Here is a 24186-nt window from a genome sequence, read left to right as displayed (position 1 = left end):
AGGTAAGTGTTCTCCAGAATCAACACAGCACTGACCCAGCAAAATGCTTTGTTCTAATTGTTCTGTGGAGTAAAGGAAATCGAAGCAGACTAAGTTAGACTGTTTAACATCAACAAAGGGAAGACTCATCATAAGCACAATGAAAAATTTCTTCAGCCCCATGTTTTAATGGTATACCATTCCTTCAAGTAAATCAGTAGGCAAAATTAACCTCACAGATTTATCATTAGTACTTCAGGTTTTCCCAACCACTCTTCTACTGTCATGTGTGTCACTTTACAGAACAAGCAAATCATTCCAGCTTGGTCCTGAAATCCATGCAATCTTAGGAAATCCTAAGAAAATCTCACTTTTTAAAAAACTTCATTTGCACAAAAATATTTCAAAGCACTGTATTAACAAAGAATAAAGTATGCACAGGTATGAAGACTCTTAGAAAGTGTCAACATTTACCTTACAGATCCTTTTAATTAACCATCTTCAAAACAACTTTGAAATTTAACTACTCCTATCCTTCCTGAACCTCTTTGAAAGAGCAGAAGTAATTTATTTTGATGTTTCCATTGAAAAATACAACATTTTCTACTCTATTTTAGGGGCAGTCCAATAATTCTGAAGGCTTTAGTGAGATTTGTTTTTTTAATATACTCACCACTTCCCCCCCATGTCCTGGAAACAGCACAGTGGGGAAATGACAACCTAAATAATCAAAACTCTGATCCCTAACTTTTAAGACTACAATCTCAACTCCAGCATTTGCACCTACATCTACACCAGTATGCCCAGTTGTCTGCACCAGTTTGAACTTCTACTAGAAACTGGACACGAAGTCAAGAAAAAAAGAGCAGCTCTGTAATCCTAAAACCCAGCCCAGAACCCTTTTGAAAACAGCAGCAATATTTGCTTTTTGCCTGCATCCCTGCAATAGAGGAGATGAAGGAGTAAACAACTCCAGAGCAAGGAGTGTGTCAGGTTTGCTCAATTTTTCTTGTCATACCCTAATGACAGGGGACAGTGGTGTCTCAGCTCAGGACATCTGAGGTTGGCTGTGCTGCCTGCCGTGTTCATGCCACAATTATGTATACAGCCCTTCAGTCGTCAGCTCCAGAGTTTTTGCCAAGTGTAACCATATGGTTTTTGGCTTATCAAAGTGTCCTGCTTTATCCTGAAGTGCCAGACCAGAACTCAGAAGCTGACTGTTGAGCATGTGAGGCATCCAGCACTGATGGCTGTGCTGCAGCCTGGAGTCATTCCACTGAACAGAAGATGCCGGGGTGCATTCATAACATTTTTGGATACTCCTGAAGCTCCTCAGTGTACACGCCTGCCCATAAGGAGTATTACCAATCTGCCACATAACCTCAACAAAAAAGAGTCAGGAAAGACTTCAAAAGGTGATCTGGTCCAACCTCTTCTCATGGGAAAAGAAGCCAAGATGAGATTATCTAGCACACTGTTCAGACACCTCTTGAAAATATCCAGCTGTGGGGGACATTGTTCCAGGGATTGCTTGACCACCAAACTGACTGTTCTCAAAATACTTTTTAAAAGATTTTACCTTGATACTGCACAGCCCTGAAAACTCCAGCAGAGATCAAGCAAGTGCCTAAAAGAATGACAGCCTTTGTTCCAACAATGCTTCCATTTAAGACAGCAGGCAAACCTTTGCTAGGCTGGCACACTGGCAGAGTCAAGAGCTCCTCCTGCTGCAAGAACTTCCATGCTGAAACCAAAGCAGTCTCAAATGACAAACTACAATCCTATTGACTGCACTGCAACATCTAATCAAAGCTGCCAGCTTCACTGGCACGGAACTGAAAACCTGCTGCAACAATAACCTGATCTGCTAATTCTAGGCATAAAAGCACCACATTTTTAAACCAGAAAGTACTCAACAAATTTAAAATGTACTTGCTAAAGATTTCTGTGACCCTTATGCAAATATTTCACAATGTGTGAAAAGACCAAAGAGAATTGTAGTTTGAGCCATTATTACAAAGTCAATACCTACTATTACTGTTCCATAATACAAAAGAGCTTTCACTAACTTAAGTTTCAAGAAATAGTCAAAAGTCTAAGAAGTTATGCACATTTGCAGGCTGGATAAGCACATAAAATGCATCATGGAATACATCAAAAAAACTACCCCCAAATGCTGAGTTCTAATTTTCCATTTGCCATTTTAATTACATAGCATTAATAAAATAATAGTCTCAAACCCTAGGAACACAATCCAGTGTTGACTTTGAATAACACTGTCTATTCTGCAAATTAAAATCTGCTTTTTAAGCTATGACAAATATTTTTTCAGAATAATGAAGAGGCTTAATACAGTACAAATCTTCTCTCCTTTCTTCTCTAGACCTCACTTTTCTGCACCAGTCAACGTTTTTAAAAACTACTTGTACCAAAAATGCTTTTACAAATTTGTGTAAAGAGAGAACAAAAATGGAACATTTGTTCCTGAAGCGTCCTAGACAACACTAAAGCTGTATTTGTAGCACATATTGCCACTTCCATTATCTGGGATACACTCATTTTACATCTCAGAACAAAGAGGGAGGATTTTGATATACTTATTCCATACCTGTGGTTATCAAGAAGTAATTTTTACTTCTTGATTTTTACTTCTGGGAGACAGAATCACACAAATTTTGGCCAACCATACCATAATGTCACCCTCTTGAACGGTGCGGTAACACAATGTGAGGACTTGTATAGGGAAAACCTAAACGTTATAAAAATTTAAAGAAAAGTTAACTTTTATCTTTTCATACACTTTTACCAAATCAAGTTACTATACAAGTTCCTTTTTAAATAGACAGCATACAGAACCTTTCTATTTTACAAGGATGATGTAGTGAACTTTTTCAATATGCCACTTCAAGAAGCATCACAGACCACAAAAACATTTTTTCCTCTTCACAAATTTGAGTGGCTCCAATAAATGTTTGTTGTGAAACACATTTAAACAAGCCAGTGCAAATAACATATGTTCAATTTCACTGTGATTCATTTTGTCTCATTTCATGCAGAAAAACAAGCATCTGTATACTTTTAGCTTAAAACAGACAGTCACATGGAATTTATACTGAGCTCATTAATCTCTTTCTGCCTGCATTTAAATCTCTGAAATTACCTTATTCTTCAAACAACTGTACTGGTCTAGCTTGATTTTCACATTCACTCCATACAACATATAAGACTGGGCACTCACTGCTCACAGAAGGACTCACATTTTTCTGTACCTTCCTGACCCTGCTGTGGCACAGCCACAAACCATTCCACCTTCTCCTTTCACTGGAATCCTTCTTAGTATCTAATTTTAAAATGGATCAACTGTCAGCACTGAAAACAGCATTAGAAATTATTGTTATTCCCCTTGAGAATACCACTTAATAGGCTTATGCAAATTACGTAACTTTTATTTACTGCCCTAGACAAACCTAAAGGGAACAGGTTGTCAGTAACAGCTTTGTTCCCCAGTCACATGCTCAGCCCACTCATCAGGGATGGCTGAGCACTGCACTTAGATTGTCATTCAAGAAATAATAAAGGATCTCTTGGGACACATTGCCAAGACAAGTATACTCATGGAGTCTTCATAAACTACAAAATTACAAACTCCATTATTTCCTAAAATCTGAACAAGCAAAGTGCTTTAAAACCTTGGTTTATTTGAAGTACATCTTCACATTCAAGTGAATGCAAGGAAATGCACCCATAGCTGCTTCAAGCTGGCTGCTACCACAGCCATTGAGGAGCACTTCTGAAGTGAGAATAATCACACTTTTGGTATTGCTGTATTTAGATATCACCTTTAAACTTTCCTGTTTCACATACAAGTACCAATTCTATTTTAAAGTCATGAGACAGACACAGGTCAAATGAGCTGAACAAGGCTAAAATGCAAGTTCATGCACCAAGAATAAACACCTCCTGACAAAGTCCTGAGTCCTTTTTGGGCAGTTGACACTGTTGAGAGAGAGAGAGGAGCTTTCAGATTTCAAGCTACTCACATACGAGCATACTTTGAGCGCTAAACATTCTAGCAAAAGTCAGTGCACATGTAGCACTTTAATGTTGGCCTCAACATTAAAGCATGTAAGCTCAGACTGGTTTTCCAATTTCTGAGCATTCCAGTTGCCAAGACCAAGGTATTATTTTTATTTGCTATATAAGTTGCAGTACTGCAGCCTTTGTTACAGAGCTGATTTACGAACCTGATTTATAAAACCACAGAATCATTTAGGATGGAAAAGATCTTGAACATCGAGTACAACCATTAACCCAGTACTGGCAGGTCCACCACTAAACCATGTCCTCAGGTGCCACATTGAGATGTCTTCTAAATAACCTCCAGGGACAGCAACTCCACCATTTCCTGGAGCAGCCTGTTCCAATGCTTAGAAATCCTTTCCAAGAAGAATTTTTTTCCTAATATCTAAACTTAACCTCCAGTGGTGCAATTTGAGGCCACTGCCTCTTGTCCATGGGCAGGACACCTTTCACTAAACCAGGTTGCTCAGAGCCCTCCTCAGCACAGCCTTGAACACATCCAGGGATGGGGCAGCAACAACTTCTCTGGAAAACCTCTTCTATTGTCCCACTACCTTGATGGTGCAGATTTTTTCTCCTAACATCTAATTTAAACCTACCCTCTTTTCAGTTTGAATCTATTCTCCCTTGTCCTGTCACTAGGTACTCTTAAATAGTCTCTCTCCAGCTTTCCTGTAGGCCCCCTTTAGTTACTAGAAGCCCACAGTTAGGGCACCCCATGCCTTCTCTTCTCCAAGCTGAGCAAACCCAGTTCTCTCAGCCTTTCCTCACAGGAAAGGTGCTTCATCCCTCTAATCATCTGTGAATGCACTCAGAGAAATAACCATCCAAGCATAAGCACATACATTAAATACTTTGCAAAAGGGCCAGAAGGATTTGCTGACCTGCTCTAGGCCATGCAGAAAGGCCTCTAACACTGCTTAAAGGAAATTTTCTCTCCTTCTCTCTATCTTTTTTCACCTCTGTGTCTACCCAAAATATTGCATCCATCTTAACCCGTGTATCACAATGCCTTTAAAAATACTGAAAAAAAGTAATAACCCCTTTTGTAGCTTCAAGAGCTGAACAGTTCATCTCCCAAAAAATCACACTTATTCAGTGCAGCTCCTGGATGCACTCAGTTTGCCAACACCTCTGTGGAGAGTAAGGGATGCTGCTGTTGTCTCACTGTTTCCTCATTCTGTGCTGAATAACCATCTTAAAAAAATATTTTATGCACTTTTCCCCCCACCCCAGACATTATCAAAAATTGTCTCTACAGCTGTCTACAACTTGTCACTCTGCCTACAGCAGTCATCTGTCAAATGCAGGTCTGGGACAGCTGGCACATTACTCTGACTACACAGCTGGGATTAGCAACACTTCTTGATTTGAAGCTCAAGAGGGAGTTCTTGGATAGGGTTTTGTTGTTGTTGTTGTTGCTTGTTTGAAGATTCTTTCAACTAAAGTTTTAAGTGCTTTCATCAACAACCCATCTATTAGAACAACCTAATTAGTCTAGACCCAGTATTTAGAAGTGATGCCTGCTGTGTATGCAGCTAGCCACCAAAGCTTTCCAATACAAGCACAACCCATTCAGATCTTAGAATTCATATATTCATTAACAATTTGGGGGGTTGCCAACTCAATATTAAAAGTGACAGATGTTCATAAAGTAATGTCTAACAACTGCAACAGCTTTCTGATAAAGCAGAAAGTAGGTTTTCACTGCCTTAACTGCCATTAGCATATCTGACACAAAGTAAGGAATACAGTAAAAAGGTGAAGTATTAACAATTCACACATTTTAAATTAGCTCATGTCCCCAAAGTACTAAAGAATTCAAATTGCCACTGGTAAGTTCCCATTCTGTTTGAGTATCAGTGTGGTTCTGTCTTCTCTCTTCAAGTCTATTACATACTTTTTCTTATATCATTACTGTATATGCCTTTTGGTTATCAATACCTTCTCTGAAATTGGCCTTGAACAAAACAAAACTAAAAAACTCTAATCCCTTTCCTCCCTGTGAGTAATTAGAGCTAATGCTTAGCAACAGGTAGGTGACTTCTGCTGCTCCTGGCACACAGTGGGGATCTGCAGAAGTTCCAGCTACTAACCATAACCACATACACTGAAGGAAATCATGTTGGTTGAATGGCCCAAAAGGGATGAGTTGGATTTCTTTCAGTCTGGCTACTCACTACTAAATACAGCCATATCCTCCATGTCTCAATGTACACCTAAAGGTAAGGTGGATTGCTTATGTTACAGTAATTTCTGCAGAGTGGTTCAGGAGCTCCTACCACTGTTCAGAACAAATAGGAAACCTTTGCATTCAGCCTTGCTTATGTGTAAAAATGAGCTCAATATGGTATCAAGTCTCTCTCTTTCCTGAAAAGCTGACAACAAACATTCAGACTAAATACAAGACTGGCAAAATCCACAGATTTATCCTTCTGCACAAAGAAGACTGACTGGTGAGAAATTCTCTCTCCCATGTCAGCTAATTCCTGCATTTGTGAAAGAGTCAGCAATAAAAAAAGCAACATAAAGGCACTATGAGAGAAGGGAACACAAAGTGAGGCACAGCTCGTGCACAAAAATAGGTTTATTCTACAACCACCAACAAGAGCAGTTTAGGGCTGTCTACTAGCCTCTGTCTGAACATAGGAGAATAGCAGAAGTTTGTCCAAGGACAGTGAATCTCAGTCATAAGTCACTGATTCAGGCAAGAGAGAAAGATTTCAGAGAGCTCCAGAGATAAAGCATAAAGCTTTTCCTTCTTATATACAAAAATAGTAAATAAAAAAAGGAAGTTTAAAAAGTCTGAATCCACTTTTCAAACTCCCATTATAGATTACCATGAGACCTAAGCTTTCACCTTCAACAGTTTTGTTATTTTGCAAATGCAAAAACCCAGCCCACAAATACCAGACATTAAAGTATACCAAACTGCTCAATGAATTTTAAGTAACCTATGTGTAAACAGCAAAAAAAAATTACACAGCATAGAAATTAAGCTCATAGAATTTTCTCAGAGTAAACAAACCAAATAGAGGAAAACAAACAAGTTACAGCTTTTTAGTTAGAAATAACCTGGTTTCTCCCATCACCTTAAATGTCCTTTACCACTATATAAACTCTCATGACTGAAGAACTTGAGTCACCATACATTAATATCATGGTGCTGCTCTAAATAAGTCACCCCTATCTTAACAACTGGTTTGTTCTATGCTGAGCCACCTCATTAAACATTCTCAAGGTAAACCCTGGCCAGTGACATCTCTAAAGGCAGTATTGAGATCTGAGAGCTTCACACCTCTTTCCAAATGTATATACAGCTTTCAGCAACATATGGCACTTTTTGTGTGAATCACAAATGCCTGCCCACCACATGTCAAAGAGGATGGAATTCTAAGGAAATTGATGAAAAGGGTAAGAGAATTAAGAATATGAAGTTTGGGTTCACTCCTGAAACAGATTTAGTAGTTGTGGCTTTCAGAAATTAAATACTATTTCACTGATTTTGTGGCAACATTTTTAGCCTAGTGTGCTGCTTTTGACTGGAGGAGAATTATTTTTTTCCACAGTGGGTAGTATGGGGTTATTTTTTGGATTTGTACTGGAAACAGTGTTGGCAACACAGGGATGTTTTAGTTACTGCTGAGCACAGTTTGCAGAGAGGTAAGTAAGGCCTTTCCTGCCTCTCACCCCACTCCACCAGTGAGTGGGTCGGGAGTGCACAAGGAGCTGGGAAGGGAAACAGCCAGGACAGCTGACCCCAAGTGACCAAAGGCATATCCCAAACCAGACAGCATCATGTTCAGTACATAAAGGTGAGGGACCAAGAAGGAAGAGGGAACAATTGCAGTGATGGCCTTTTGTCTTCCTAAGTCACTGGTATGCATTATGGAGCCCTGCTCTCCTGGAGATGGCTGAACACCTGCCTGCCCCTGGGGAGTGGTAAATTAATCCCTTGGTTTGCTTTACTTGCAAGCACAGCTTTTGTTTTACCTGTTAAACTATCTTCTATCTAAACACAGGAGATTTTTCACTTTAACCTTCTGATTCTCTCCCCTATTCCACTGGAGTGGGCAAATGGCTATGAGGTGTTTAATTGCCAGCTGGGGTCAAACCATAAAATCAATAACTCAGTTTTAAAAGTTAGAATGGTTAATACAAGCATTAACCTCCCAAATATGTACTGAACATCCATATGAATTCATATTTAATCTTGCTAATAATACTTTAATGTAGATTTGAGCCTTCCTGCTGAAAAAATGTGAACAAATTTAGTTGGGAATACGTCTTTTAGAAGCACTGCATTCCTCAGATGATTAACTGAAAAGAGCTAATGATTCATTAATTGTAAAATCTTTAGACACAGTTATATGTGCAGAAAAACTGGATTTGCTATTTTTTTTTTTAATTTCACCTAGCTTCCTTATTACCTTCAGACTTGAGAGAGAGGAAGCAGCAGTACAAGCACTATTCCTCCACTTTAAATGCTTAACTCCTTGCCATTATTGCCCCTTTATCTCACTGAGTGTGTACCTTCAGAGTTACCATATAATCCATCAGGAATTAGGTAACAACGTCACCCCTTCAGGAGAGAAGGAATGCTGCAGCATTTTGCTCCTGCAAAAAGCTAAAGCAGCAGACAGAGATGAGACACGGGGAAGCAGAGATGTCTCCTGTCAGGGTAGCTCGACCCCTTCAGTGCCAGAGGGCAAGCTCCAGTTCCAGCCCTTAGAGCCTGAGCCCCTGGCAAAGCCCCAGCGCTGCCCACTGAGCCTCTCACTGCAGCAGGAGCCTGCAGCCAGCACAGCACAGCCCTGCAGCCCAGCTCCCTCCTCTCCCACCACCTCTGCATCAGCTTGGAGCCAGCATCTCACACCAGCAGGAAACATGCCCTTTTCTAGATCCCCTCCTGAGCTCTAGACAGGCAGAAAATCATAACGTAAAATAAAATCTCTTCCAATGTACTTCCCATCCTTTCTTCAAGAAAATATCTGAGGAACTGCCTGGCTCTAGATATGACAGTCCAGAAGTTCCAACACTGGAGAATATAATGCGAGGCAAAGGAAATCAGAGATGCCTGAACCCACCCCCAGACAAGGAATTCATCAAGCTGAACACCCATGGGAGCAGGACAAGTGCCATCAGTTTTCAACTACATCCATTACCTCCTATCCCAACACCAGCCCAGTGTGGATACCATGACCACAGCCCTATCCATTTCAGAGACCACAGCACTCACGCTGCACTAAGTTCAGCATGTAACAACAGAATAATCTGAAATACCTTTTAACTATTATTTCACTAAGAAAAGAAAAAAATGAAAACAACATGTCAGCATTTACATTTCAATAAGATGCTCGTGCTTGACAAAAGACTCAGGCTAAAACTACATTCCAATTCTCTGATGTCTTTTCACTAAAAGAATTTAAGGTTTCTCATACCACTCTTTACCAGTTAATCTCTTTTGGATTGACCCAGTAAATATTCCATTATAACCGTCTTGGTTTTAATCACTAGCAGCTATTCTGCATTACATCATTAAAAGTTTTAAAAGAGCATTGTTGGTTGTAAGTGCTTCAAAAGTGTTCACAGGAAAAATAAAATATGAATGTTATTTTTCCAAGAGAAAAAGAAGATTAGCAGTAACAGAGAAATTTCAAGACTGATTATCTTCAATGACCCACTGAAAAATTAATCTGCACTAAAAAGAGTAAAATACTTCTTGAAAAAGTAGAGAAGTCAAAGTAATTTATGTTTTAAATTTCCCATGTTAAAAAGGGATTGTGAAAGTAGAGCCACAAGAACAAAACTGGTTAATGAAAACATAACATTTCCTCGGCTTACAGTACATGCTGATCTTACAACCAAAGAGAGAAAAATTACCTGCAGATGTGATACATGAAATTCTTCTCTTTCTTTTAAGCCTTTCCTTGTTAAGATAATTATAATACTTGAACCAGCAAGGAGCAGAAATTTGACTCAAGTTCACTCAGTCAAAACACAGATCTTCAACTCCCACACCGCCCTTTCCACACCTAAGGAACTATGGGAGGCCATCCAAATTACTTTTGCTAACATTCAGCAACAAATTGTCCATAAACTAAAAGCTGCCTTAATTTGCATTTGCACACTGCATTTTCAATTTATATCATGTCATTCACCTCCTCCATAACATTATCACATTTTCTTCTCACATTCTTCTCTGTGCTAAAATAAAGTCTCTCTTGTAAGGCCAAAGGAGTATTTGCTAGAATATCTTTATTCTCCACTGCTGTCCTTTTATTATGTCCCCTGTTGGTTTTTTTCTTCAATCCCATATCCACCTCTTCAGTACAACACGAACATATGAGTTAAACCACTGAGAAAAGTTACTAGTTGTGGCAGATTTTACATCTCTTCATCTCTTCAGAACTAAAAACGATGCCTTTTGAAAGGTACACTTATGCAAAATTCAAGTTTTGCATTCAATACAGGAGTGATTGAGTAACACAACATGGTTATAATATCCAGGGAAGTCAGATCAGATGACCACTTCCCTTTACATCTATAAAATGCAACTACTGTAGCACTAAAATCTGTAGAAAAATAAACCACATATCAGTAGAACAGTCAATATTCAAAACTGTGGTAGTGAGCAACACACAAACATATGCAAATATGACTGCAAAAGGGGTGGTATAATTTTTATGAAACATGAAGTTAAGAGAGACAGAAACCTGCAGACAGTATCCTGTGGGCTCCCCAGGGGTCAGGTTCTAAAGATGCTTCATGGCTTTGTCACGCCCATACACAACTACTGCCTTTCAGCCCAGGTTTCTCACCTTATTCTCCTTTCTCCCTTCAATCCCCTTTTGACCCAATAGCCTCTGTGACAGATACTTGCAAAGCTTTCCCTCACAATGTGCCTCTATCTTCAAACACTGTTTCTAAACTGATGTAAAACCTACATGTGCTAGAAACTCCCACTCAGAATGTGTTCCAAAGCTGGAGATGAGTATTTCTTGTCAATCCACTGATCAAAACACACACAAAATTTTAACTTTAGTTTGCAATTATGCTTCCCATCTATGTGTCAAGTGTGTCTCAAATTTGAACCTGAAGTGGAAACCTCAAGAAACAGGACATGACAAAACAAAGTGAAGACTTGTCTTGCAAATACAGTACTCATCTGTGAGCCAGGACATGTAAACTTTCATGAAACTCCTTGGAAGTTGCTTTCTTCACACGAAGCAGACATCACAGGAAATGACAGCAACAGTTCACACCAATTCTTTAGCAGAAATGATGTGATTCTAGGTCAGCAGGCTATTCTCAAAATACACAATGATGAACTACTGATTTCTGCAAGCCCACAGCGAGTTCTTGTGGTTGGAATATAACAGAATTCAGCGGAACATGTGTTTATTGCTTTATAAGCATGTAAATAGCTATGGCTGAAGTACATTTTGGTATTCAGCGCATCTCAATGCAAACAAGCCTCAGATGCAGCTGTCAATACACATTTTAGTATTATCAGCTTGTTCTTCTCTTCCCTTCCATTAAAAAACAAACAAAAAAACAAGCAAAAAAACCCCACAAAAACCACTTGGGAATAACACTGGGATTTTGGGATTTGTGGCCTCACCAGAAGGACCCCTGCTTTGCATTAGTGCAATCTGAAGTATCCAAATGCAAGAATATCACACACAAGTACGGACACCAAAACTCAGACTACAATTTTATGTATTTACAGCAGAGGAACAGTGACTGCAAAAACAGTATTTTTCCCAGAAATAAGAGGTATATGCACCTACATGTATATGCACACAGACCTGTGGAGAAAGAAACACATACTGTCATTTTATGCTCTGCAAGATGTGGTCTCTGTTGCAAAGCTGCTACCACACAACTGGTGTTTCGTAATTCTCCCACTCTTACTCAGGTAAGAGTCAACAAAAATAAAATATCAACTAATATTAATTGTGTTCAATGTGGAGATTATGGAAACAAGAAAGACACCTTCAGCAACTCCAGTTTAAAATGAATGGTGTCATTATTAGCTACTCTATTAAATGTGTATAGTCTTGTGTTCCCCTCCCTGAGAACTCACAGCATGATCTGCATTGCACAAGTACCTCAAGCACACTCCTCTTCTACTCTGCTAGCAGGTAAAACTGATTTTGAAAAACACAATACTAGTGGTTTCATAGCTTGACATTGTTTTTTTTCTCCAGTGGCCCACATGCACAGCCTCTCTGCAAGAAGCATAGACAATATTACCACAGAAAAATACCATGAAAGGCAGTTTTAAAAAATGCTTTGTGGTCTTGGTCACACAGGGGACCAGTCTGAGGGAAATCATACTGCCATTTAGCTCCTCAAAAAGCTTCATGTGTCATTTTGTTTTCCCACTCAAGGTCACCCATCTATGCTTTTTTGAGGGATTTACTAATGCACCTCATTTTCTCCAGGCATGTTTGCCAGCCATCTCTCTTTGCAAGCACAACCCTGTTACTTCACAGAGGTCCATACAGAACATATGGGCCACAAGGAGCAGGCAAAGCAGTTTATCTTGATACACTGAGCATCAGCTAGATGAAGATTTCTAGCAAGAGGAACAAGCATACATGCAGCTCAGGCAAAGGAGAGAAACCACCCTACACTGAAACACATGGAAAAGTACCACAGGAACAGTGTGGTAATGAAGAATGAGAAGACTTTTAAGACTTCCCCACCAGGCTAGCCCAAAGAGATTTATACTTAATTTGTTTTTTACTGAAATAAAGCTAGAGGGTGCAGTCTTAATTGGTTTAATTTCCTTTCACTCATTCAAAGTAATGCTCCTTTGAGAGAATTTTGTCCCCAGAGGATGCAGGTACTGCTTAATCCAAGATGGGGAGCAGAGAGACCAGGCTGTAAAAAGTGAGAGACTCCATCCCAGCTGGGATGCCAACAGTACAACTCCTCACAGCTGGGACAAACCACAGCCTCATGGAAACATGGAATATCTGCTCCATGCAACTAAGCAGAATTCCTAGCTCCTGCTCAGTCAGTCAGCAGGTGCTATTCCAAAAGAGCATACACATTTTTCCTTTTTAAAATAGCCATTAAATTACAATCTGCAAAATGTCAGTGATAGTGTAATGAATTACCCCAGGACTCACTTTGGTTAATAGCTGATGAATCATCACCCACAAATTTTATTTTCAAATTATCAAACGATTCCATCTGAAAACTACACAGCTCAGACACAAATTCAGAAATGTGCCTCAAAATATTGTTTAAAATGTGCATGGGTAGTTTGTTAAGCAATGCTTACAGTAGCAGATGTCTGTATCAGAGAAGCCATTCTACAATAAAGAATAATTCTCAAAATTCTAACTTTGCTGACTAATATAGTTAGAAGACTCCAGATACATACTGGATAGCTGGTCTGCATTATTACAATTTCAGGAAGCATCATTCCTTTAAAAATTAGTGTTGTATAATTTTTAGTAGTATTTAATAATTTTAGCATTCAACTTCCAGAAAACTTATCCAAAATTATGTCATAGTTATAAACATTTCCAATGGCATTGCTCAACAACCATTCAGGGACTAATGATTTTAAGGGAAACTGTGACATTTTAATAGTTTACAAATCCTACATATTTAGAGAATACTGGTCAAAACTAGGCAGATTTAATGCAGAGTATTTTGCTCATTCACCCTTATCTATGAAACTGCTGCAATATATTAAACAAGGCTACAAATCAGTGATAAAGAACAAATAAAACTGAAGATATTAGTGCAGGCTTGAGTAACCTACTAGAAGTACTAAATTAGTAATTAGTAAGATTTTAGTGAAATATTTCAAGTTATACAAGTCATACTCTAATATTTCTTGATATAAAAGACCATGCAATTCTCTCATTCATTTCAGGTCTATTCAACTGAGAGATAAAGCACACACCTCATTTCAGCCTGAATTTGCACCAGATGCTGAAACCTGAGCACGCAAATAATAGCCCAGCCTGCTCAGAGCACTCTGCACTGCATGAAACATCAATAACCTGAAAAGATTACAGAATAACATAAATTCCTGAGTTGGAAGGGACACCCTCAAGGATCAGAATCCAACTCCTGGCCCTGCACAGGGCGATACCCAAGAGTCGCACGATGCACATGAGAGTGCTGTCCAAATGCTTCTGGAACTCTGCCAGGCTGGTGCTGTGACCACTCCCTGGGGAGCCTGTTCCAGTGCCCAAACACCCTCTGGGTGAGGAACCTTTCCCCAATAACCAAACTAAACCTCCCCCGAGACAGATTCAGGCCATTCACTGCTCACCACAGAGAACAGATCAGTGCCTGCCCCTCCTCAATCCCTCACAAGGAAGCTGCAGATGCAATGGGGTCTCCTCTCAGTCTTCATGGGCTGAACACACCAAATGATTTCAACTGCTCCTCAGGTGACTTCTCCTCAAGGCCCTTCACCTTTGTTGCCCTCCTTTGGACACTCCCATAGTTTAATGTCTTTTTTATGTGGTGGCACCCAGAACTGCCCCCAGCCCTGGAGGTGAGGCTGCCCCAGAGCAGAGCAGAGCAGGACAATCCCCTCCCTTGCCCAGCTGGCCATGCTGTGCCTGATGCCCCCAGCACACGGTTGGCCCTCCTGGCTGCCAGGGCACCGCTGGCTCATGTCCAACTTGGCACAGACCAGGACCCCCAGGTCCCTTTGTGTGGCACTGCTCTGCAGCATCTCATTTCCCAGTCTGCCCCTACATCCAGGGTTGTCCCATCCCAGGTGCAGAATCCAGAGCTTTCCCTTGTGGAACATTACTGGCCCAGCCCTCTCATTTGTTGAGATCTCTCTACATGGCCTTTTTGCCTTGGAGGGAGTCAGCAGCTCCTTCCAGTTTTGTACCATCTGGGAACTTGCTTAGTACACCTTCCATCCAGGTTCAAAATTCAGATTGTCACACACAAATTTCAAAGCACTTCTGTGAAGTCAGCCACAGAAACACGCTGCCAAACAGCCTCCTCTCCTTAGGGCAGTAAATGATGTGGTACTTCAGCAGGTCCCACAGAGGCAAGGCAGCTTGTGAGGCTGCTTCAGGTGGCACATGGAATGAAGGGGTTTAACTCACGGTTTCAGTAGCTGAAACAAAGAGGTGGCACTGCCTGGTTCAGAACTGCGCTACAGTGGCTACTAACTTGTCAACATCCCTTGCTCTAGATGGCAAGCAGTACATTTCAGCCAGCTGGAAAAGCCACTGACTTGTGAACAAGTCCCACCAGACCTGGGAAAGCCTATCCTGCCTCAAATCAGGCTCCTCAAAGCAAGTTTCCTACTCATCTACCATCTTTCTAGTCCTGATTCCTACTTACAAGAGTAACAAATGCCAAGAGGACAGATTGTGGGCATCAAAAGTACCATTATTCACAGAGGTTCAAAAGCACCCCAACACATTAAATTCTCCACAGAAGCAAAGCCCAGCACATCAGAATTATGTACTCCATAACCTATGATACAGGAAGCTAGTATCTGTGACAGGGGCAGATATATCAAATACAATTTATAAATATTCATAAAAGCCCCATATTCTTATCCAGGTTTTCAACATGATTCAAGTATTTAGGATGACAGTCTTGAACATATATCCTTTAAGGTTTATATAGCATCCATTTATTTCAAATACACCATTTACCAGTAATTCCAAGACTTCTAATTGTAGATTTTTTAGATTAACCTAAGCATCACAGGGATTAGCACAAATTAGCACCTGGAGTGCTGTCTTATGAGAAATCTAAAAACTTACAGGGACTTTTTTATAAACTACAGAAGTTCTTAGTAAGCTGGTAAAAATGCAATTGAAATAGAAATCTTTAGAGGGAAATCTGAAGATGCATGTGGAGCCAACAGAAGAGTGCTAAAGCAGCTAACCTGAGAAAACAATGAAGAAAGTCTAAACCAATGACTGATCTACAAGAGCTGGAGCTCATGTAGGTAATGATGTTTACAAGGCACTGCCTGAAAAGCCTCTGCTGCACAGTTTAATCTAGCAAGCAAGTCACGAGTGCTCTACACAAAAATAGTAGCACCAGGAGAATGAATTATTCTGCAAATCCAAAAAGTAGAAGTTGTCCAAGGAGACAAGTAAATGGGTTTGCTCTGTCCTTTTTGTAGCTCACAGAAGGAGTCCTGATTAACAGGACTTCTAAAAACTACACAGAATGTAAAACTCCATATCATAAACGTACTTAAAAAAACAAGTCTTAGTTGCATTGAAGTTACTGAAATTGCTTTAAAAGAAAAAGTGATTTCTTTAACATTTTCTATGCAGTTCATAGAATGTGTTCTGTGATGATTGCTCTGCATAAAGAGGCTTCAGGTATCATCAGTAGGTTTTATCTCCATTCATGGGTGATAACTTTGGAATCTTGAGGCACTCTGGCTAATATCTGAATGTAGGCCTAGTTCACTTGTATGCAAATATTTTGTTCTTCATATAAATTATTACTTACTGTAATTCAACTAGAAATATATTAGCACTCTGTTACTGAGCTGAGAACCTAAAGCACTTACATTCTTTAGGAAGCAGACTTTATGGTATGTAATGCATCACACTATTGACTTCTATTTAACTTACAAATAAGTAACTTCTCTATTTTCTCTGCCAGACTGCTCGCTTTGCAACATGTCTCCAAGGAATTATGCTCTCTTCAGAGCCAGCAGGCTGCCCGGAGCAGCTTTCTTCTCTTGGACACAACACACCGCTACAGCGGGAGCAAAGCAGGCTACCCCTAAGGGAAATGCCACTGCCAGAGCCAGCCAGCTCGTTTCCTTGCTTCTTCCATCCTTTGGGTATTCGTTACCTTGCTGTCCCCTGAAAAGCTTCAAGGAGACAAAGTCAACTGCTTAAAATATATTAATATGAAAGCATAAGAATGATAGCTAGTAAGGGTGGTGAGAAGAATGAGATGTTTCATGTCAAAAAAAGGCAGTATATAAACATAAGAGTGGTGAAAAGCTCTCTCATAACAGGTAACAGGAGGAAAGAAATCCCATTCAGAGAGAAAAGACTGTAAGAGAAGCAATCTAGACAAATCACATCTCTGAAAATTAATTTCAATTTCTGTGGAGTGTAACAGGCTTCCTTCTCAACATCACAGAAGAAAATTCCAGGGGACTATGTCCTCATTTTGGTGTACATTACATGATGTTTCCCTGATCTATGTCGTATGCAAAGTCCACATTACAAGGAGCTACCACTCTCTGTTTCTTGGTACAGACTCACCCATCATCGTAGTTAGGGAGATTTACCTTTGTCTCATTCTTTCCTGCTGTTATCAATATGTAAATATCCAGGTCATGATATGCCAGTTTATAGTGTCTGCTTCATGTGTTTGAGAGGTTAAGAAAATTTCACTGAATGTAATAATAATGGATTGCAAGGCAAGCCAGATAGCTTAGACAGAATCACAGCACATAAAATAATTTCCTTCCATAGCCACAGCATTCAAACAGCATGCTCTTCAAGAGCCAGACTAACTCCAAGGAAACTGCAAGTACTATTCAAGACAGCCCCCTGTATGCTTTTGTCTGTTACAGTGTTCCAAGCAGCAATTGTTGAATACACCTGAGAAGTTTTAGGAGTCCATAAAACAAGGGATGGGGAAGCAGGGAGGAAGCCAGAGCAATTCTAAGAATTCAGTAATGTTTCCTCACTAAAACAGAAAATTCAAGAGCAGAAGAGAAGTCTGACAGTATGTAATATGTTTGACAAGTTGACTAAAATTGAAGTATAAACAAAACCAATAAAAATATTGTAGGTTTAATCTTAGTTCTCAAAATAAATAACGATAGAAGTTGAACAAGTAGAGCCTTTGAATTGCCAAATGCAAAAAGCAATTCATAAAATTAGCATTAGAAACAAAGTTTGTAACCAGGGAGTACTTGTGGTCTTTGCAACATCAATACTGCTAATACTGTTAAATGCACTTTAAAAAAATAATTTCCATAATGTTAACACAACAGCTAAATACTGCCTATCTGCTAATTGCTCTATGCATATAGTTGACCTTCTTTTTATGCATAAGAACACTGTACTTATCTAAATAAGTCCCATGAGTTAGACCACCAGCTAAAAATCCTGACATATCAAAGTAAAATTCATAAATAGGGCAGCCAGTGACTATCTCTTTTAAAAATGAGCTAGGAAGCTCACAACCAAATTGCAATATCTGCCAAGGTCTTTCAACTTATCCAAAGTTTCTCCTTTTATAGAGCAATGCAGAAAACAGATTTTTCTTTTATATGTGTTATCACAAAATGACAGAGACAAAGTACACATGCAGCCAAGGGACACACACCAAGAAAGGGAAAAAGTGAAGCCACAAGTCACACTGTTAGAAGGATTAACACTGGATGTGTCACACTTCACCCCATAATCTCTTCTACAGTTAGGCTGGGTATCGTGTACATTCATCAAAAAAAAAAACCTGTTCTACGAAAATCCCATAAATCCCCTTCAAATCCGTCATCAGTTTAAATAACCCCTGCTCTTTTTGACCAGTTCCTTTCCCTTGGTACAAAGATGGATGAGCCAACCCCACTTGCAAACAAAGGTCAGGGCTCTACATCAGAGCCAGCCTAACACTTCCCCTTGCTCCTTCTGCCATTGGAGGGACTAGGGTAGAGACAAGGATGAGGAAGCAATGGTGTCTCTAACAACAGCAATTCAAAAACTGAAACTAAACCTAATGTTTCCATTTGCAAAAAATGTCCTGGTGCTCAATAATCACAGCAGGACTGCTTTGGAATTGCTTTTAGGATGAGAAGCCCAAAGCAGGAATAGTGAAATTGCACAATCAATTATAGACATTAAAAGCATAAATGCAAACTGAATTCACTCTTTGTGGGCATATTCACAAACTCCAAATTAGATAACCACATGCCAGGGTTTGCAAAGGACTCCTATCTTATTTGGCACACAGAACAGATTTTCCAAAAAATCCTCCTAACTAATGCAGCTGAGTATACACTCTATGTTCATAGTCCTAGACACTCTGCAGCCTTTCCTAGTACTAATTAATGCAGCAAACTGGTTCCTGAGTCCTTCCTAGAAGGACACTGCAACACACAGCACCAGGAAAACTGCATTCACACTGCTGAGTACATCTCACACCCCAGAATGCTAATGCTTTAAATATTAACTGATCTGTCTTAATGCAATAATAACCCCTTCAGAACGTCTATCCAAGAAATAAAGAAATGGAAAATGGAAAAAAAATAAAAGCTGTTGCACATTATCAATTTCATCTTAACATTGAGAAAATGAGGTGCTGAGTTATGTCAAATAAAAAATGCACAATGCCCAAGAATTTAATGTAATTTCTACTATTTTGCATTTCTATAGCAAAACCTCAAAAGTTAATATGGTTAGCGACAGAAACCTTTATTCTCTTTTTCTTACTAAAAATAGAATCCTTACATTTAAAGCATTTCACAATTTATCAATAATTTTCACAGTATCATATGGTAATAAACCCCACACTACTGCATGCCTTGATCAAGTTAAGCAGAGTATGCTCTGCATTTTGACTTTCTAAAAGCCACGTATTTCACTACTATAGGCATTTCTGAAGGAGTTTATTTAAATATAATTTAAGTTTTGAATGACACATATCTTGAAACTTTCAGTTTTTTTTATTCTCAGCTGCTTAGAAGAGAAACTTAGTATTTTCTTATTATGCCTCCATGTACCAGAGGTGTTAGGTGGTACAAAGTCTTCTGCACTTGCACACCAATCACGAACTACTAACCCTTACAGAAGTTATTCCACATTTATCACAGAAAATAATGTCTGAGTTACCTGAACATAAACTAACCTATAAAAGTTTAATGCTGGAAAACTTAAAAGGTTAGCCAGTGTGGTTACAAATTACTTTCTAAATCACTTACACTTTTCATAACATTTCTTCTGTTCATTCTTTTACCTCAAACTTTCACCTTTTACCATTTCCTCAAAACCTTGCAACATATTAAAAACAGCATGAAATTGCTTGTGTATGTCAGCATGCAAAATTGTAGAAGCAATAAGAAAGCCGTGAGATGATCATTCTTTAAATAAGGCACAGATGTTTTACTCCTCTTTGCTTTTAAAACACAAAGCTCTTTTCCACATAAAAGTGAAGTTGATTAATAAATATAAGCTACTGCCAGGCAGTGGCCATGCCTGGGCAGAACCACTCAGGCTGAGAATACCAGGAACAGAAAGTTAACTCTGTTTCCACAGATCTCAGATGAGATTGCAACCTGCGCCAGCCTCCTCACAGTAGAGAGGAGAGTGCAGGCAGCAGTCAGATCACTGTGCAACTGCTCACCTGTGACAATGACAGCTGATAAAACTAGTTCATATTTCACTACATACCAAAGGAAAGATGCTGCTTATTAATGCAGCTAGTAGGATGATTAGCTTCAAGGTCATGGTAAGTGCCCTGTGTTAAGTAATAGTCCAGAAAAAGAAAGATTTAAAATACCAGTTGGAAAAATAAACACTTTGCTTAACAGGAGGTTGCCCTTGAATGCATCTAAGTGCAGAAGAAAACCATGCCAAACCAGATGGTTATTTTGCTTGTATCGTCTTACTACAGAAATACAGTTGCTAGCAAAGGATACATTAAAAAAAAAAAGAAATCCCAATATGCACATACCAAATCTGCTCTGCAGAAATTACAAAAAAATTATAAAAACCCCCCAAAACTCCCCTTCCTGTAACACTGTATTTAAAGACTAAAAGAAAGAAATATTTCTCAGAATACCAAGGACAAAGGAAATCGAAATTATAAAGCTATGCACCAAGGAAATGAAAGATTTACATGAATACTTTCCATAAACCTTTATAGCCATGCCTCACAAGAAACATGTGCTCTTCCCTCTCTTTGATACTGGCTCAATTCTAATAGGAATGGTCCTGTTGAAAGTAAAAGTCATTGTTTGAAGGTTACATTCTTATAAAGATCATTCTGCTATGATTTCTGTTGGGAAGTGGCTCATTGTATTTTGCAATTCAGCTCCCAGTGCTATAAACCGTGGTTCAGCATCAAAATTATGACTGAAAGTGGCAGCTATTAGAGAGGTACAAGCAAATTAGGAAAGGATAAGAATTACAACTGTCACAATTGCCCAGGTTTTCGAGTCACATTATTCATAAATTTAAGTGAGTACAAGGATATTTGTTATGCAGGTAAAACTGTGCTAACAGCATAAAATGATAACAGCTCAGTCACACCACTGATCCTCTGGAAGTATTTATGACCTCTGATACATATGCACACCACGTCTGACTTCAAACGAGTATTCTGCTAAGAGCAGAATTTCCTCTTTTCCTCTCCTCCTTCCTTGGAGCAAGTCCAATAAAAAATGATTAAGATTCACAAGCCTTACTGTAAAGCACACTTACCGGTGCTGGATTCTCTTTAGCTTCCACACCAAAAACATCCCGTTGTTTCACTGTCAGCAAATCAAGACCTTCAGTATCGTCCTCGTCATCATCATCATCATCTTCAAAGAACTGCATAGACTCTGAGTTTGGTCCCCTATTAGGTACATCTTCTTTTTCCTCCTCCTCAGACACTTCTTGCGATTCATCCTCAGACTCACCACTCTCCTCAGCACTTCCACTGGAAACAGAACATTCCTCAGCTTCTTTTCTTCTCTGCTTCTCCTTTGTTTTGTTAACTGATGTTTTTCCACTGAAATTAGTTCCACATTTCTCCACTGTTTCCTCATTTAGCAAGGTGAGGGCATTCTCATTTTGCACTGTCTCCTCCAATGGGTCTGTCCCATTGGCTGCCTCATTTGCACACAGCTGCTTCTGAACTCTTTGAAGGAATCTCACACGAGGCGCCATTGCAAGACCAAGTGACCTAAAACATGGAATGAACCAAATAAATTTAAAAGGCAGATACACAAAATTTGACTAAATTAGAAGCTCTCATTGATGGCTCAAGTGATTCAATTTCAATTATGATTCATATTGATACATTTGATCAACACATTTAGAAAAGTCTAAAATACAAGTGAACATTGGAAGAGGAGGCTAGATGAAATAACTGAGAACTCTCAATAACAATTACAAGCCTCTTAGGAAGGAAAGCAAACAAAGAAGCTGGTAAATTGCAGATAAGAGCCAATTAACTATCTATGATTCACAGTAAAACATGGTGGAAGAAACACCAGTGTAATTTGGTATTGAAAATACATGGATTACATGTCAAGGACTGAGATAACACTGATCTGTCAAGCGTCCTTCTCTACTGGAAGTACACCCAGAACATTATCCCCCTGACCTCACAGTGACTGAGAGCAGCAGAACAGACATGGTGTGGATGAATGACTAACTGCAGAAAAAGCTAGGGGAGAGACATTTCTCCCTTAAAGGCAATTTCATCTGCTTCCACCTCTCTACAGCAAGGCTTTACCTGCATGGCATACATAACTAACAGTGCCAGCAAAGCTATTATTTTACCCAGTTATGCATGACAATTCAAAGTTATACTAATAAGCATTTTTTGCAGGATTTTTTTGCATAAAAAGCAAAAATCCTGTCTAGCAAAAATAGTGAAGAGCACTGCATGGGAATGGATACCTCGACTCCAACAGCCCATCTGACTTCAGTAAACTTTGTAACATGTCCACTGTTACTACACCTGACCCTGGAAATTCCAAATTTAAAAAAAAATAAATAAAAAAAAGCAACTCTGCTTTCAGAGTTCATGAGCCATCTCATTAGGTGAATAAAAAAATGTGAGGAGACACTGGTACTGGTGCAAGGAACACACAGAGAACCCATGACAGAACTGAAAATAGTACCTGGTGCTTGTACATACACTTAACAAAGGAATAAAGGATTTAACCAAATACAGGCACCCACACCTGTAAATGACCAGCCTCTTTCAACTCAAAACATGCACAGCTATACACCAGCTTTCCTCTCAATGCTCTTCAAGTAGATAGCATAATTTCTTCTTTGCACTATACAGCCTCTGAAAGGAACCCAAGTTATAGCACAGGAGAAATATCTAATCCATACTATCCAGCAGAAATGTCATAATAAACAGTTGATTAAGCACACAAAAGATACTGCAGAGCAGCAAGAGTGCACTGTAGGCTCTGGAGAGCCTTGAACTTTTAATGGTAGCCAATGGGAAAGGCTAATCAAAAGGAGTGCCCTGCTTAAACAAACAAAAAACCCAATTGTAATCACACATGTGCTTAAACAGGGCACTTTTGGTACCAGCCACAGGTTAAAAATAGACACAAACCCAAACAGCAATCCACAATGTTAGGATAAAGAACAAATATTCCAACAAATAAAGTTTATTTTTAATGTTAAAATTTTGGTTTAATGTTTCTGATAATTCAGTACTGTTCTACATGCAATTAACAGCAATAACAAAGCAAATAGAATTTTATTTTAAAATATCAAAGGAAGTTTTTATCCAACATATTTTGCACATTTACTGACAGTACAGAGGGTAACTCAACACCGTTGGGAACTGAAATTGGAGCAACTAGAGATCTTAAACTTGTTTTACTGTTTGACAGCAAACACTAATTACCTTTGCAATGAAATGATGTGTTTAAGTTTGGCCTATTGACTAACTGTAATGGAAATAACCAAACAGCAGATGTAATGCTTCACTGCAGCAGCTGGAAGCCATTCAAACCTGGAATTGGGCCTTACACCAGGCACAGTAAAACACACATCAAGAGATTGCTGCATTCAATCTCTTCAGCAAGGAGATCGAAGTTGCAAAAATCAAATCATTTAGAAGACAAATGCTTTTTTGCTTTTCCAGATTTCACATTATTCTACATAAAGTATTGCTGTCAAGTGTTGACATAGCAATGCAAGCAGCAATACTGTATGGCAACTACACGATCAGTCCTCACTTCTCTTTCTCAAGCACACAGGCACAAGGTACACAGGGTTGAAAACTCTGATTTTATCAGAGCTTTTCTTCTACACCTCCAGAGCTAGCATCAAAGATTAGGAATACATATGCATAGAAAAGTCTGACAAGGTGAAAAACTATTCTCTGTTCAGCAAAAGTTACAAAACAGAAAGAGCAGCCCACAATGTGGACAAGACTTCACATCAC

General features: G+C 39.2%; 1 protein-coding gene across 1 annotated transcript in view; it reads right to left on the bottom strand.

Annotated features, from left to right (window-relative positions):
• Positions 1-24186, bottom strand: part of DDX10 (DEAD-box helicase 10) — a 154230-nt gene that overhangs the window by 85799 nt on the left and 44245 nt on the right. The window contains exon 13 of the mRNA XM_054271895.1: positions 21483-21948. Within this exon, the coding sequence (XP_054127870.1) occupies positions 21483-21948 (466 nt within the window). The remainder of the gene's footprint in view (positions 1-21482; positions 21949-24186) is intronic.

The sequence above is a fragment of the Melozone crissalis genome, unplaced genomic scaffold (genome assembly GCF_028551555.1).
Source record: "Melozone crissalis strain CALT ecotype California unplaced genomic scaffold, PUWL_Pcris_2 ptg000013l_1, whole genome shotgun sequence".
In the NCBI taxonomy this organism is placed as follows: domain Eukaryota; kingdom Metazoa; phylum Chordata; class Aves; order Passeriformes; family Passerellidae; genus Melozone; species Melozone crissalis.
This window is presented reverse-complemented; position numbering and strand designations above follow the sequence as displayed.